This window comes from Ylistrum balloti, unplaced genomic scaffold, assembly GCF_031769215.1.
Source record: "Ylistrum balloti isolate Yb309-2 unplaced genomic scaffold, AGI_CSIRO_Ybal_v1 Utg369798, whole genome shotgun sequence".
In the NCBI taxonomy this organism is placed as follows: domain Eukaryota; kingdom Metazoa; phylum Mollusca; class Bivalvia; order Pectinida; family Pectinidae; genus Ylistrum; species Ylistrum balloti.
The window spans coordinates 462,205-478,678 of NW_026781977.1; the positions used below are offsets into that span (position 1 = coordinate 462,205).

A 16,474-nucleotide genomic window follows, 5' to 3' on the forward strand; every position below is an offset into this window, starting at 1 on the left:
GGTTTGGTTTGTCGAGTTAAGGATCCATGGTTCTATTGACCTTAATTACATTATGACGTCATTATATGATTACTTTCACAATATTACAGGGAGATCACGGTAATCTCCCATAAGCAAGCATTCTTATCCTTAAGCTGTAGTCCGATTCTGAATTGAACAGTTTTTTTTTCAAAGCGGATATACAGTGGAAATAAAGTGCTTTGAAGAAATTTACCTATTACGATTCTCAGTGGGATATAATAAACTTTTTTAAAAAAGTGTTTTTTCCTTGAAGATGGACGGATCTTGATAGACGAAACAACGTCTTCTCTGACTTAAAAAAATTATCGATTACTTAATGTTGTTTACCAAAATGGTAATTTTCCATTATCAGCGTTGGGTTAAAAGTTTCAGCTGCCAGACATTCCTTGTTTTTCTCGATATCAAATTACAGATCGATACTTTGATAAAGGATGGGTTTTAGCGTACAAACGAATCTCTGAGAGACTTGACCAATGGGAGAAAAAACATTTTAACACATATTTTCAATTCTTTGCGTTTTATTGTAATAGAGTGTGGTGTAGTGCCATCAGTTTTGTAATGTATATGTACATACATGCTTGTTTTGCTTGTTATTAAGGCTACAGGCATGAAATAAAGACCAACAGATAACTAAATATGTATCAAGAATGAATTTAAAGTCATTATTAATATGAACATTCTTAAGATTAAAAGAAAATCAACACAAAGATGTTTATGAAAAGAAGCTGAAGATATTGATGTACTTTTCATTGATAGCGGATTGTGCTTAATTTAGGACATTAAAACTTGTGCAAATACGTTCAGTTTTACATGGCATAAATGTAACTAGTCATCTATCGGCCTAAAATTTGGACTTTAGATAGATCATGATAAATATTGTTTTTTTCTTACATCGGATTGTTGATACACGTCACCCTAAAATTGCTAAACCGGGCGCTTTCTCAAGATCAATAACACATATATTTTTTATGAATTAAGGGTAAAAGTGGCCCAATAATAGATCCGTGAGGTACACCAGCTATGATATTATTGTGAAAATTCACAATGAGAACATATGTCATATACAGCATGTCTGTAATTTCCCTTTGATCGGAGGGTGTAGTGGATGATCAGACTGGATGAAAACAAGTCCGTTTTACAGTTAACAAACGTGTACTGTGATGAGTGATGTGAGGTACTGTCGCTCATCACGTCAAATTGACATGAGTGAATTTACAAACAGCTGCAAATTCAACACTGGACCTACATTTACAATTTTTATACTTAGAAGCTTTTCCATTTAGAACGATACGTAGTTTTCTGTTTGAAAGATAATCACTTCAGCAACTAAGTAAATTAACTCAGATTCCAACCTTTCTCATTTTACAAATCAACCATCATACCAGACCTTATCGAATTATTTATTGATATGACAGAATGCTGTTCTCTCCCTCCATTCATCTACCGATTTTACCAATATCGCTAGTTATGTACGATAATCAGTTTACGCCAGAGTCACTTGTAGTCGATCCAGACTGATAGAGTGTAAACAAATTGGTTTCCATTAGAATGTTAAATTGATACATAAATACACCCATTCCCTTACTTTACATATCATACTGATTAAAAACACTGGTCTGTAATTCAAAGTTAAGGATGATAGGTATTACGTCATCAAGTTTCCATGTACGTGGATATAGATTTTAACTAAGAGATTTATTAAAAGTTTTAAACCTAATTCAGTGAGGAGATTCTGTGTATTGTTTGCCTTCCTATTAACTCTTTTCTTAGTCCTTAACAATTTATTAATACTATTGTGCATTAATTACGGTCTTTCTCTACACGAATAGTTTTACTTTGGATTGGCAAAACTGGTACAGTCAAGAATACCTTTAGATAGAAAGACAGCTGCAGATTGTTAAACCATATCATAGATAGTAAGATTACAGTCGAATCCCTGAGGTAAGTTTTTTCAAAGATATCATATCTACTTGTGTCTAATAACTATATTTTCTCCTTAAAGCTTCCCGACGAAGACATATTTTATTAAATCAATATTATTATTCAGAACTAAGACAAAGAGTGAGACTGAAGATTACAAATATCTTAATATAGATGACTAAATTGGGAAGCAAATTGGGATTCACTGTATCATTAATGTGACTTTTGGTTGTAATGTCAAATATGATGCACTAAGTTAATTCGTTGTAAAATTATTACTTACATCTGTGTTAACCTCCAGTTCAAAGGAGTGCTCTATTAGTGACAGAGTCAGTATAAAGAAGCTCACAGAAAGTTCCTATGGGAATATATTCTTCTCCACATTTAGTTGAGCCAGAGACCTTCCATATTAAGTTACGCGAGACCAGGTTGTATTTCAAAATGTATATCTTTTCACATATACGGCAATGTAGCCATCTAGTCGATCCCTATTCTTAAAATATGCCTGATCGGAGATCTTCAGAAAATTCTATAGTCTCGGTAACAAAAACGTTGTCAAAATCATAGAGATCAACCAGAGATACACTAAGTAATGAAAGTTGAAAGCTAGATTTTCCTGGTACTACGTTCACCTTAATACGGGGAAAATCACAAATTGGGTTTTCACCGATTTCAATGATATTTGATTAACATGGACCGTACGTATGATTTTTCTCTTAAAAAATTATCGAATACTTATCATTTGTCAAGTGGAAAATTATTCGCTCGTGCATCATGTTATGAAATGTCATTTTCTTTTAAGATTTTCAAACTTCTGCCCTTATTACTGAACGATAGAAACATCTTCATTGTTTAGTGTTTATTATGATATTTTACATATACCAAATAAGGTTGTGTTTTTATAATCTCATCCTTTGTGAAGTTGCTTTCTGTTGCACTACAAACACATAACCATATTATATATATTATATGTAGTTTCGCGAATGGAACAATTTGATAAACACTTTCTATTATAACAAAAATATAACGTTCAATTACACATTTTAAGTACAGACTCGGTATCAAATATTTCCGGTTTCAGTGAGGCATAATCCTCAGCTTTCATTTTGCCTCCCAGTACATTTCCGGTTTCATACAGGTTCAACACTTCCATAATGGATTATATCATTGGGACGCTCACCATTACAACCATGGGCATGCTCAACTGATAAAACGCAAATGTTTGGGTGTGAACCAAATCTATCATTTACACTACTGTATACTTAAATGGACCGGCTATATGACTACTGTATAACACAGATTAGTTTATATCCCAGTTGTAAGGACATCTGAACGTGTTAGCTTAACACACAGACAGTTGTTCTAATCTAGCGAGACAACATTTATCGATAAACATTCGAATAATATGCAATGAACACAAAACGTTGGTAAAAATGTCAGCGTATTAGTCAATCAAAAATAAAAAAATATATATATTTTCACCAAAACAATAATTGAGAATAGATAGCATCAATACTTAATTTTTATCAACAATAACACTACCATATATTGTGATGACAATGCTGTTTTTCACCTGTAAAGACGTCACTTCGGGCAGAGCAATTATAGCAGCGTGAAATATTCAACTGACGTTGAACACAATGTTTATAACGCCCCGTAGACGCGAACGTGCTTCATAATTACAAGTTTACGACGTGCGAGACATTACTGAATATTCACAGTAAGCTGATAAGATTGTGGAGCTTCGGAGGTTTCGTAGTGTCATCATTATTTCCCGGGAAGCAAGTGACGCGTGGCTAATACAGACCTGTATTAGATCCTTAATGGACATGTAATAAAAGAGTTCGATAATGCCCAGTAGTATATAGACCTGAGTTCTCTCAGTACAGAATGGTTACTGTCAAATAATGAACAAATATCCACATGTCAACAAAATAAAATACAGGTTAACAAATACTCTTATCACACAGCACCAATAAGATGTAATTCATTCATTCATTAAGTATACACCGCAACCATCCCTAATCTCAAGTAAATTCAAACAGAAAGCCCACAACAGTACCATATCGAATTACACTATTCGATGGTAATACTGGTTTTTTGGTATATGTTTTCTTCATTGCAGAGAAATTAGTTAAAAGGAGTTATTCGCGGGTGTGTGTGTGTGTTTTTTTTTTTTTTACAATTTTCGGTATATATTTAAACGTCCAATCAACAGGTAGTGTCAAGGCCGTAGGTTTCAAGTTTCAAATTATGAGTGGCTTCTCAGTGTTTGTGTGGTGAGTGCATGTGTTGCCTGTGTGTTTTTGGGAGGCAACAGCGGGTAATGATATTACTCATTTTCAAAGGCGATTCATCGAAATTCATCTAGAAATATTAAAGAAAACATCATTTCGCTTAAATTCATATTTTTGTATTTCAGCAAATATGAATAGCACAAATAACTATACTCCTTGTTTGTCTCTTTGTTTTCTGGTTAAATTTACATCGCTTCACATCAATATCAACAGTCTGGGTCATTTAAGGACGGCCTGTATGTGTTTAATATGAGAGTGTTTTGCTGGCTGAGATATGTTCGGCACTTGCTCTCTGTATATATATTTGAAACATCGCTGACGTTTTACAGGCCACTATTGATTTGCGACCGATTGTTATGTTCTGTTTTACAAGCAGTTAAGTCATAAATGAGTGATAAAGTATTCCAATCTCATCTTGATTAACTCAGTTATGGCTGCTCCGTTGTATGTAAATTTTGACTACAATGACGCAACAAGCTTTGCGCGATCATGTACGTCCTGATATGTAAACGGTATTGGTAAAAAACGTGGATGTTTCATGTACTACTAATGTTTATGTGCAATTAAATTCATAGTGTTCGTGAATTCATCAAATTCACGCAGTTTAATAACCGCGAACGTAACAGTTTAATGCTGGTAAACGATAAAATCAAGTATATTGGGTAAAGTATTATTATATTATATATATATATATGACACAGATATGGAAATTGTCATAAGAGCCAAAAGATGGTTCATAAAAACGGTCAGTAAGGAAACGACATTAATCAAAGTGTTAAAAGACATTGTTATACACTCACATGTATAGTTTAAATCATAGTGAAGCGTAGTGATAGCTTTCAGATAAATTAGAGTAAGTTAGTAGTTTCCCTTTCAAAAAGAGATTTTGGATTTGTATTGTTACCATGAAGACTGCCGTGTAGTCTGCAGATAAAAGATTTACAAAAAAATGTTGTTATCTACAAAAGATAAACCGCTTGCAATGTGCTAAGGCTGTTCTTTGCTCTATAGTATATATAGATGTGTATTGTGAATATGAATATATAAGAATGACGCATAGGCAGAAGAGCATGTACACCCTTTTCTCGGCGCGTGTCTCTATAGCAAGATCAGTCTTGTCTCTACGCTTGCCTCTTTAGCAAGAACAACAAGTTTCATAAGTTATAGGGTGTTGTTTGTCTATGTTGAGTTTGATGAGAAGAACTTTCAACAGACTGACTTATTTTTGTTTTCATACGAGCTGAATTTATCATAGATTTTATCAAAATAGGTCACAAAGACCTTGAAATTTATTTAATTTCACTTTCAGATATATTGATCACATCTTGGCTTTATATAATTAAATTAATTAAGTAATAATGTACTGATTTATTGATGTCACCCATAGTTTTACTCAACAGAATTGGAAATCAAGGACACGGGGCTCTTCTATATCAGCTTTTTACCATGATCTCAATCTACAGCGAAACCTACAAAGACAGCTTTCCACCAAGCTGAATGATAAGCACTTCAAACTCCTAATTGAGAATATATTTTCCTCCTCTTGATAGCAACATCCCTGCATCCCCAAACTATGATGTTAAAATGTCGCGGTAGATTCCATGTACAATGGGCTGTTCCAAATATCACGATATTCAACTGACTGACAAATTTGTAACACACGGTTGATGAAAATTATCGGGAAGTTTTACTGTTGCCATATTGATCTCCTTGAAAAATATTCTTTTTCTTTGTGTGATATGAAGCTGGGCGTAACGTTTTGCCTGTTGGTGCCGTTGTTATATACCTCATTTGCATTTGAGGAATTGCCATCACTTATCCGGATTGACCAAGGTTTACATGGCGGATGTCGTCCATAAAGCAGAAGACGCTTGCTCTTCCTGAACGTCTGGTATTATTATCCTTGTATGCTTTCAGGAGTGTCCGTGTAAATCGTTTTTTTATTCATACTTTGACCTAGTTTTATTTGATTTCAGTTTTGATTATCATCCGTTTTAAATGATTCCAATTTACCAGTGTGACAAAAGTATTTTCTAAATGAAATTAAAAATCGACGGGTGGTAGCTATAAATCCGTGTGAGACAATCTGCATTTTCATTACCCAATATTCTCATGTTCCCAGGATTCCAGCAAAATATAATACAACACTTTGAAGTAATATCGTGCAGTTCTAATACTGCATTGAGAACTGTAAAAAAAATTCGTTACTTAAACATTCAATTATGGATTGTATTTGTTACGATGCAACACATTTATAAAACAATTGCTTTGTCATACATCTAATCTTGCGAATAGAAGCCAACCACTAAGCTGACGAGTACATGCACAGTGATTGTGTTTAGTCGCTCCAAATATAAATCTCATTTGGCGTTAGAGTACCCTACTGATATTTATAGATTTTAAATGTTTAGCAACTTTAAACCTACGGCCTTGACACTGGGATTACACTCCGAAGAAATAAATATTTGATAGTTTCCATTTTGTGTTGTTTCACTGTTTTGTATTTGTTTTTGAAATGACAAAATACCATCTACAAAAACTGCTGTTGATTTGTGGGAGCGACTCACTGAAATCCTTTTAGAGCTCTCTGTGCACAATACCTTAATTCAATTATACTGATTCGTTACGGAAGAATATTAGGAAGGGTTTCTCTGTTTGATGGAAATCATAAATGTTTAAATATTGTTAGAAATTGGTTATTCCACGCCTGGTCTTTATTTTTGCTATTGTACAAACGGAAGTAAATAACTCAATGATACAAACTTAATATAAACAAAACATCACTTTTATGGCGTTACAAATAGTTTGGATTGGATTGAGAGGATATTAATGATACAAAGAAGTACTGTTATACTAATACAACAGAAAAGTAGCACATGAAAGAAAGTGTTATCTCTTTTCTTTCTGGTTTATCAAATGCACATTTGATATTATAAGACACGTCGCACGTGTATAACAGTCGTGATATTATCTATTTGCGTCAGGTAAATTTTAGATCGTTTTGATGTTATTATTAATATTCCAGGTGTGTTAACTATTTTATTAATTTCTACTCAATAAACATTATTTATTAACATATATTTATCCTTATAAGATTTAAAATGAATTATTCCTGTAATTTCCACTGGTCTGCGACATAATACATATATACATATAATGTTAGGTCGAGAACTGCTTTTAATCCATCATCATCATCATCATCATCATCATCATCATCATCATCATCATCATTATCATCATCATTATCATCAGACTTTTGAAAATATAGAAAAATAATTAAATGACATATAAAAAAGCTCAAAATCTCTTCCTTTTCAAAAGCAGTAAACCTGGATGTACCATCAGGAGTTGAATTTTTATAAGATTTTTTACGGATCATATAAATTAAGATTGCATCCACTGATGATATGGACACTCGCCGCCCCCTTTTCTTTTAGTGTAATCACACTGAAATGCCATAACGCAGACATTGTATCATTCTACTGTATCCCTACCCATCATTCACTTTATACTTTTAACGGAAAAAAACGATCCTTGTGCTTTCATTCAATGCTGAGCGAAAAACACGGAGTATGGAGTACGATTTAAACGACTTTGGTATATAACAGCATTGGGACAGAATTCTTAGCCTTTCAACTCCAGCAGACGCAAAACTCAAAGGCCGACAGCGACGTAGTGTTAAGATAGACATAAAAAGATTCCATTATTCTGACATATATATGACTGTACTTAAATGTCACTTCTGCCTAACTTCTGTTGTAACATGATAAGGATTTTTGTTCGGAACACCTTTTCCTGAATATTGTTTGTGGATAAGGATTGGTTGCTTGTAGTCTTTCTGAACGTGGATTGCATTCTCAATTGCACTTTTCAGATTGTTATGCGCAAGTAGGAAAAAACTGCTCTATCGCACGTTTGTTGGTGTGCTACTGTAAGCAAGTGTATTACCCGTTACAACATCTGCCAACATCAAATATAGCTATATGTCTGATGATGCATTATTATATTCAGATATAATCCCTAGGGTAACACCAGGAAGGGTGATATAAGGAGGTGTCAAGAGAGACAGACAGAATTGAAAACAAAGAACGGTAAGACGAACAGACAGAAAAAAGATAAAAATGATGAAGTCGAGGCAGCAGATGTCTTAAGTTGCTTCAATGCCCCCTGTTTCAAATTATTGATATCAGAAGATAATACAATATGTTTATAAATATTGATATTACAAGACAACAATACAATATCCTTAAAACTATGGTATTATAAGACGACAATATAAAACGTGTATATCCATTGGTAGCTGGAAGACGACATTACAATATATGTAAAACAATTAGGAACCATTTTAATGGTAAAACACTTGATTGTGCGGTTATCAATTGGACAATATCTGCTTCTATACCCATTAAACGTATTTGCAGAAAAATGCTTGGATTGGCAACTTCTAGATAAATGTCACTCTATGGGACGTCTGTTTTTCCCTTTTGTGATAATCAATTTTAAGAATGGAGAAGTATTTTACCGTTGTTAAATTGTGTTATATTCTTGTTCGGCAAATTACACCTTTAGAACATACCTTTCCATTACAGTGTCGCTACCTACAGAGAATAATAGCCTCTATGAAATGTTTAAAAGCACGTTGTTTGGATATACTAACTCCATAAACCACACCATTATATACACCCTTATAGCAATACCAAGGTAATGACTGTAATACCAGAAAAAACATAACTTACTTCTACAGGAACAATGCATTTGGAAAACGCGTAAAAATGAAATATTTATGTAATTTTGAACAAATGGAACTAAGTCTAAGGATTGTAATGGAAGTAATGTTTACTTGGACAGCCAAATAACGACTCTAAGATTCAAAATGATTCCTGGGAGTAAAATTTTCGTCGCGATGTTACTGAATTTGAAAATGTTCGGTGACGTTCGTTTGCAATTATAGTTTCTGTCCTCCGGCGTTACTGTGATAACTAAACAGGCGACATGCATGCAGCATTGTACAGTAACTAAGGTATCAGGACGACAGTTAGTTGAAGATGGTTTGAATTACGAATCCAGAATATCTTTAACATTCTTGTATTTTATAAAAAAAAAACGATGCTGAAATCGAAATCAAAGTCGTTGAAATGGTCTTAGTTACCGATGTTTACTTCAGCCACGTATGCAATAAAAGTCTGTTCTGTTTAACCAGGAACTCATTCTTGCTTATTTATAAATCATTTCATATTTCCGTTCTGACTTTACTGGTTGTTTTAGTACAGCTACAATATATATATATATATATATATATATATATATATATATATTTATATATTTGTAGGAGTCTTAACATTCTTGCAACAGCCATGGTGACATGACGACGGTTGTGGAAAGGTCATAAAGAATGAACATAAAAACATTTAAAGATATAATGGAATGGAAGTTTTGATCTTGTTTACCGTTCTATTTAAGGTTTGATTTTATATCGTTATGTTATTTAAGGAAGGCATTCCTATTTTACGCAAAGTGAGTGTACATTTTTGTTAAAAGAATACTGTCATTTGTGCGGAATTAATATCGACTTTATAGCCGTATCTCACTGAAATGTACAGCCGATGGCCGCCAGCAGGACATCCCCCAAAGTAACATTATACTGACAACAAGCGAGCCAGTCGTTTCATTACCACAATGCATAGCGAAGCGTTAAGGAGCGAGTACTAACTACCTTTTTTCACTGTATTATATCCTGGGCAAGGGACAGCACCCAGAGTCTTTCACACACTGGCGATCTCACAACAAAATGTCATTAGTGACGCTAGGGCGAGGAAAGAAAAGTTTAGATTCCAAATTTAGTCGCCCCTTACAGTCATGCATTTGGGATAGCGCTACGTGTCCCGACATACATACAAGAGTCTTCAAAATTGTAGTCACTACTGATTGCTATACATACATCATACAGGAAGGAAATAAAAATTCCGTTGTCCCATAAACAGACGGAAAAAACGCCCTCGATCTGCATGTTACGAGATACAGTGAAATTTTGACGTATCTTCTCCTTCACCTGCACAGGGTTTTTCTTATTCGTGTAAAAATAATATAAAATAGAGCAATTTAACATGCTATGGATATTTTGTTTCCTTCCAATTAAGACGATTTTGTTACAATATTTCTTTTGAATCACCTTGTATGTGACGCATTAACTTAAACGAACGAGCAAAGATTAGTTTCTTTTTAAATCTGAAATGACGTGTGTTAAATTTAATGTTCTTTTCTATTTGCAAAAACATCAATATAAACACTGAATGAGATTTCAAATTTGTTTTCAAATTTGTTTTTGATTGTCATGATAGATATCAATATAAACACCCAGGTTTGTGTTTGTGCCAGGATTTACATAAATCGCTTTTGTAAAAGTAGATCAATTTTTATCAAACGTTTATTTCATATTGTTTTTAGCATCAGTAGAGTACAGCGGACGTGCCTACGTCTGTCGGTAATCCGTACATTAAAAAGAAATAATTATTCAATGGTAAAGCGAACGACAATGCACATGAAAAAAGCAATATAACCAATATTTCTTAAACATAAATAATATTTCTAGGAGGAACAAGGCCAAATAAAGGCCATGTTGAGATAACGATGAAATGTCTTGAATGTCAAATGGTGTTATCTATTGTAAGTAAATCGTACCCAACTAGAATATAATTGTACGCCACATCAATATTTCATACGTTTCGCTTAATATAAAGTTTGAATGGAACCATTAAGTCCAATGCTACATCCAATTCTCATTCAGCTGTAATGTATTTGTTGAAGAATTCTAACTACGCTCGTTTGTTCGTGGCCTTTTCACTAGAGAGTCGATCAACTATAAATCGGTATGTATATTCAGAACATAAATAAAATGTAGGATTTACTTTGGATACAATAGAAAGACATTTGTTCCTTAGGACCGTAAGGAATAAACTAGACATGGGGTGTCCATGTTATTCAATATACATTCTTCAAGCCTGCCATGTAGGACACCTGTAGGTAAAACTAACTGTCTATAAAGGCCACTGGATCCAGGTTCTGATGTATTCATAGTATTTAAAGCTCTGCACAAACGCAACCTGCCTATAAACGCCACTGTTTTACTCCCTTAAGTGACCTTTGTCAGCAGGTTTGACTTTGCTTTGAAGTAAAGGAATACATACTTAATTGATTAATGTCGAATGTCGTTTCGTTTCGGATCGACAAGAGTAATTAGAAGTTACGCGTTAACGCGTGAAATATTCAGTATCGAACACAAAATAATGACACGTTCGCGGACTTTAAGGGGCAAATACTGACTTTAAGATGCACTTCTATGGCAGATAACAAAAATTAATCTAGTGCATTTAAAACAACATGCATTGTACCACAAAATAAAAGAAAGGATATAGCATGATGAGTGAAAACTTCGCCTTTCGAAACACTTTTCCGTTATTTATCAAATTGTACAAATCTTAGTATTTGGCCGGAGAAAAACCAAAGCCTTGCAAATACTTATATCCTGAAATATTTGAAACCATAGCAATTACAAAACTAGCGTGTTTATTAAGATTGCCTGTGATATCAACAACAGTGAGTCTATGTTGTCCTCGGGGGTGAGACCGATCAATGAGATAGAGAGGATGGCGTGCTACACCAATTAACTACATGTCACACGAATTGTTGGTTTTACGACAAGATATCTAGCGTCATTGTTCATTACACTCTACATGATTTTAATGTAGCAAAAAACACCCATATTAATGAACAGCATGACGGTAATAGTTAGGTTAAACAGGTATTTGTAAAATAACACACAATTAGAGTACGGTATTATGATAGTATGGTCAAATAAAGCCTTTCTGTTTGTCTGTCTGTAATACTCCCTTAAAGTTAAAGAAACGTTCCAATTGAACTGTAAATCATTGTATCTATATTTCAACATTAATTACATCAAAATATTCGTAAATGGTAACATATGCTGACACGCGTTTATCAACGCAAAACTCTAAATTATATAAAATTAAAATTTGAGGCAGTGTGCATTGTTTGGTTTCAAATGTGTTTCGTTTTTCATATTTTGAATGGCCCGAGTAAATCAAAATTTCTTTAAAACTAAATAACAACATTGAAAAAACAGGGCAAATCACTTTTGGGCGGTACGAACGGCACAAATATCTCAAAATATAAATAAAATGATATGTATCAATGCAAATTCAGAAACAGACAAAATTAAGCGAGAGAAAATACCAACATGTCAACATAATTATAATCCGAACGCAAATACTATAAAACTACAGCAACATATGAACTCGAGGAATCATCAAAAGGTACAAGGAGAATAAACCCAGGTAATCCTGAAGAGTCTGCGTCATCTGCTTTCTTATTATTTTCATTAAACAGCTATTGTCCTTGAATGACATTGATCCGACAGATATGACTTATTTGATCGCGGCTTAATTAAACCTGAACTTTTCAAAACAACGAGATATATTACAATTGGAACGTTTATTAAGTTTTGAGAGAAAGTTTCAAACAGCCAAACAGAAAAGGCTTTATAAATGTTATCTCATCATAGTTTTAACACTCGATTTCTCTGGATTAACAACGTTACTGGCGAACCTGTTACATGCACCCGTGTTAATTACCTTTTATCCTGAGTTACTCGTTTGTTTCTCAACATAACAATTGATATTCATAATTAAACTGTAATCGGCCAGATTGATTGTCTCACTGATGACTTAATGGATTTTCACACACACAACATAAAAATTTCACATCTCCTTTAAAGCTTTATGATCTTAGTAGTCACATCTTAGCTGACAGAGAAACACAGTTATGCTGTCCTGGATTCAGTCGCTACTCATTTAATTACAGACTTGTGTTGAAAAATACACCTTTGAGATTGTAAGTAGTAGACAATGCTGGTGGACTACAGCCCCTAGATTACTGAAGTGTGCATGTCATGATATAGTTCATCTATGTTCTTTTGAAACAACCAAACTTTGAAAATAATTAATTTTATTTGATATTTGCGTTTGTCAAGCTCATCATCTAGTTATTAGCAATGTAAGCATTTGACATTGCTGAAAAGTCACAGAAGGAGGCAACAATTCAATATTGAAAATTATTATTTTTATTTAATATTTGGATTAGCCAAGCTCATCTGGTTTTTAGGATTTTTCTTAAACAGTCAAGAATATCATACAATATTGAATATACTATATTTACTGTTTGATACTAGATTTTGTTAACCCTAAGTTAAGGGTGTAAAGTGACACTAGTGAGGGTGGTAGAAGGCGTGGAATATGCCGTAATGAAACCTATCGACGTTAACTCGCTGTACACAACACTTTTATTGTATATCTAAAATTGAAATAATTGACGATAAGAACAGTTCCGGGTCATCTTGGTGTTTTGAACAGTCTTGTTTCGACGTATAGGTCAAGTCGATAAGAATAATCTCTTAGTAATATACTGCACTGATTACATCCAAATATAAATACTACAAGATATCACACAGCTGTCAAATAAGGTTGTAGCGGCTTAAAGGGCTAACGCTAAACGAGCCACGCCCACTTACGGGACCGATTGTTACAAGGTTTCGCAAAGATAAACGAAAATATAACCTAAAGCTGTATGGATTGAAATGAGATCTGTTCTGGTAGAAAAGATCAATATATCAACACGAGAGAACAAACATGGTTATGTTTGATGAGGTACAAGATGAGTATAACATCGCCATACGTTTGTCGTCCACTTAATAAATATCACAATCTCACAAACCAGGTTACAGAGAAGGAAACCGACTGACATTCCAACGATCAGCGAACACAGCAACTATCACATCGCATACGGAAGTATCATGTTTCTAAATGTTATTTAGCTATTATCAACATGCATCTGTCCAATTCTGTGATATAAGTTTTTTATCGTCAGCTGTTGATATATATGATAAGGATCGTGATATCAGGCGCGAATTATAGAATATCGCATCAATTTCCACATAACAGGTGAGGTGTGGTAGGAAAATCATGACAGAGAATTGATAAAGTTGCGTTTTAACTACCAGGTTAACCAGCACAGTGTTAATTGTAAGGATGATATATATAGAATATAACACGAAGAGGTGTTCACTTGCTGCATACCTCAATCGTAAATAAATGAAAACTTTTGCAAATTGATTTAAGAACCGTGAATCGACTAAGAATTACTTGAAAATAAGATTTCGTTCATCGTTACCGTGACTAGAGGGAACCTGTTAATGCCATCTAAAGGATGCCAAGAGTATTGGAGAAAGCATGAAATCACGGCCATAGTCAGTATATTTCCCCTACTTACTCGAATTTTCATGTTTCTCAGAAACAGTATATTATACAGAGATAATCCTTATAAAGGGACTGATGCTAATGTATGATATCGGTGATAATGTAATAAATCTAAGACTTTTGTAAACATTTCAGCTAGCAAACAAGTCTCTGTTATATAAGAGAAACACATAATACAATAACATAATACACAGAGGAAAACTTTGCCGGAATTTTTTGCACACTCATAAAACTTTAGCTTCCTGAATAAATGCACTCCAATGTTCTTAAAGGCTCGCAAAATGTTTTTACAAACGCTGAAGATTTAGAGTTATCATCCGAGAAAATTGTTATCGTCAAAGCTGAGTCTAAAGGGAAACGTTTTGTACAGGCTGCAGGGAGCTTCATACTCACATAAATACGTGTTTTTTGGCAAAATGCAATCGTGTGAAATGCTGGATTATTGTGCTACATTGTTGTATTCAATGAATTGTAGACTAGAACCAGACAGGCGTCAGTAATGTCTAACACGGTAAAACACCTTGACTAGATGAAGACTTCTTTAACATTCCTATGCAACTAGGAACTATGTTCTTAAACACCGAGGCCAAGACGACTATTCAGAAAGTGTTCACTATTGGGAATTATGTAATGGGGAAAAAACAGAAATATGTCTATAAGGTTTTTAAATATCGCTGATAATCTCCATAGGGACCAACTGCGCTAAATAAATGATGTTAACGTGAGAAATTACCAGACTAAAGTTACCAAAGACAGCAATGATGAAGAGAAACTGGTATACAAGTTAATGAGTTTTGTCTTAGAGGTAGATAATGTAGTTTTCACTTACCTGTGTTGACCCCATGCCAAAGGTACTGCAGCTAACACCACAACGAAGCTAGCTAGTTGTGTCATTCTGAATCAAATGTCACTTGCCAACTCGAAAGTTCCACAATACTGGATAATAGGATCAGCTCCTTAATATACCCGCTCAATCCCTGTCAGCATCTTTTGTCAATCAAAGTAACCTAGAAGCACGTGACCATAGAAGCCACGCCTCTCGGGAAATATGACTGACCGGTCTTCTGTGGGCGGATTCTGTACACTGCCTTGTAAGTAAGTGCTGCGTTAGGATTAATGATTGCAAGTGCTGGTTAATGATCGACTTGGAAATCCTACATAATTCTCTGGCATATCACAACAACGTTAATCCAAAGATTGGTGACTGATATTCTTTAAATATGTAATGAAGAGTAACTATATACTAAAACAAAAAACGAAATCGTCGTGGAAATTACGCATTAATTGCATTGGATTTCAGTTTGCCTATAAACGTTGATAAAAACACAATACATTTCATGGAAATTCGAAACAATAATCTGCCGATAAAAAAAAAACGGGGAAAAAACCTTTTTTCCGATGGTTATTTATTTCAGTCTATAATAAGGCTGTTGATTTGATTATGGTCATGTATATTGGGCTAAAACTGTTGTACTGTTTAACCGAAACATACGCAGCTCTGTCATACTAGTTTACTAGAGGGGAGTTTAGCTCAGTTGGTTACAACGTTAGTCTACGTAACCTCGTGTAAAGATGTTTGTTGCGCGGTCCGATGCTCCATTCACGTGACGGTTTGGGTTTCTCATGAGATAGACTATCGAACACGTCCGTCCTTACCTGGTTGTGACACTTTGCCCTAATTACTCGAACTGCGTGCGACGGGCCTGCCGTGTTTTGTTCATTGAGGTTATTTCCAGAACGATAAAACCAGCAAACAAATACTCTTAACATGAGAGGGGACAGACAATAGGATTAAACAACTGGAATTTCCATCCTAACCTTGAACTCTAGACAGACACCACCAATTCACAAGTCACTTACAACCCTATAATTATATTTTCGTATAACAAGTTACCTATGAAATACATA

At 34.3% G+C, this 16,474-nt stretch overlaps 1 protein-coding gene across 1 annotated transcript in view; it reads right to left on the reverse strand.

The window, feature by feature from the left end:
* The window catches only part of LOC132544434 (feeding circuit activating peptides-like), a 39,539-nt gene extending 24,057 nt beyond the window's left edge, over positions 1–15,482 (reverse strand). Inside the window, exon 1 of the mRNA XM_060208032.1 lies at positions 15,396–15,482. Within this exon, the coding sequence (XP_060064015.1) occupies positions 15,396–15,460 (65 nt within the window). The 5' untranslated portion in view covers positions 15,461–15,482. The remainder of the gene's footprint in view (positions 1–15,395) is intronic.
* Positions 15,483–16,474: the final 992 nt, after the last annotated feature.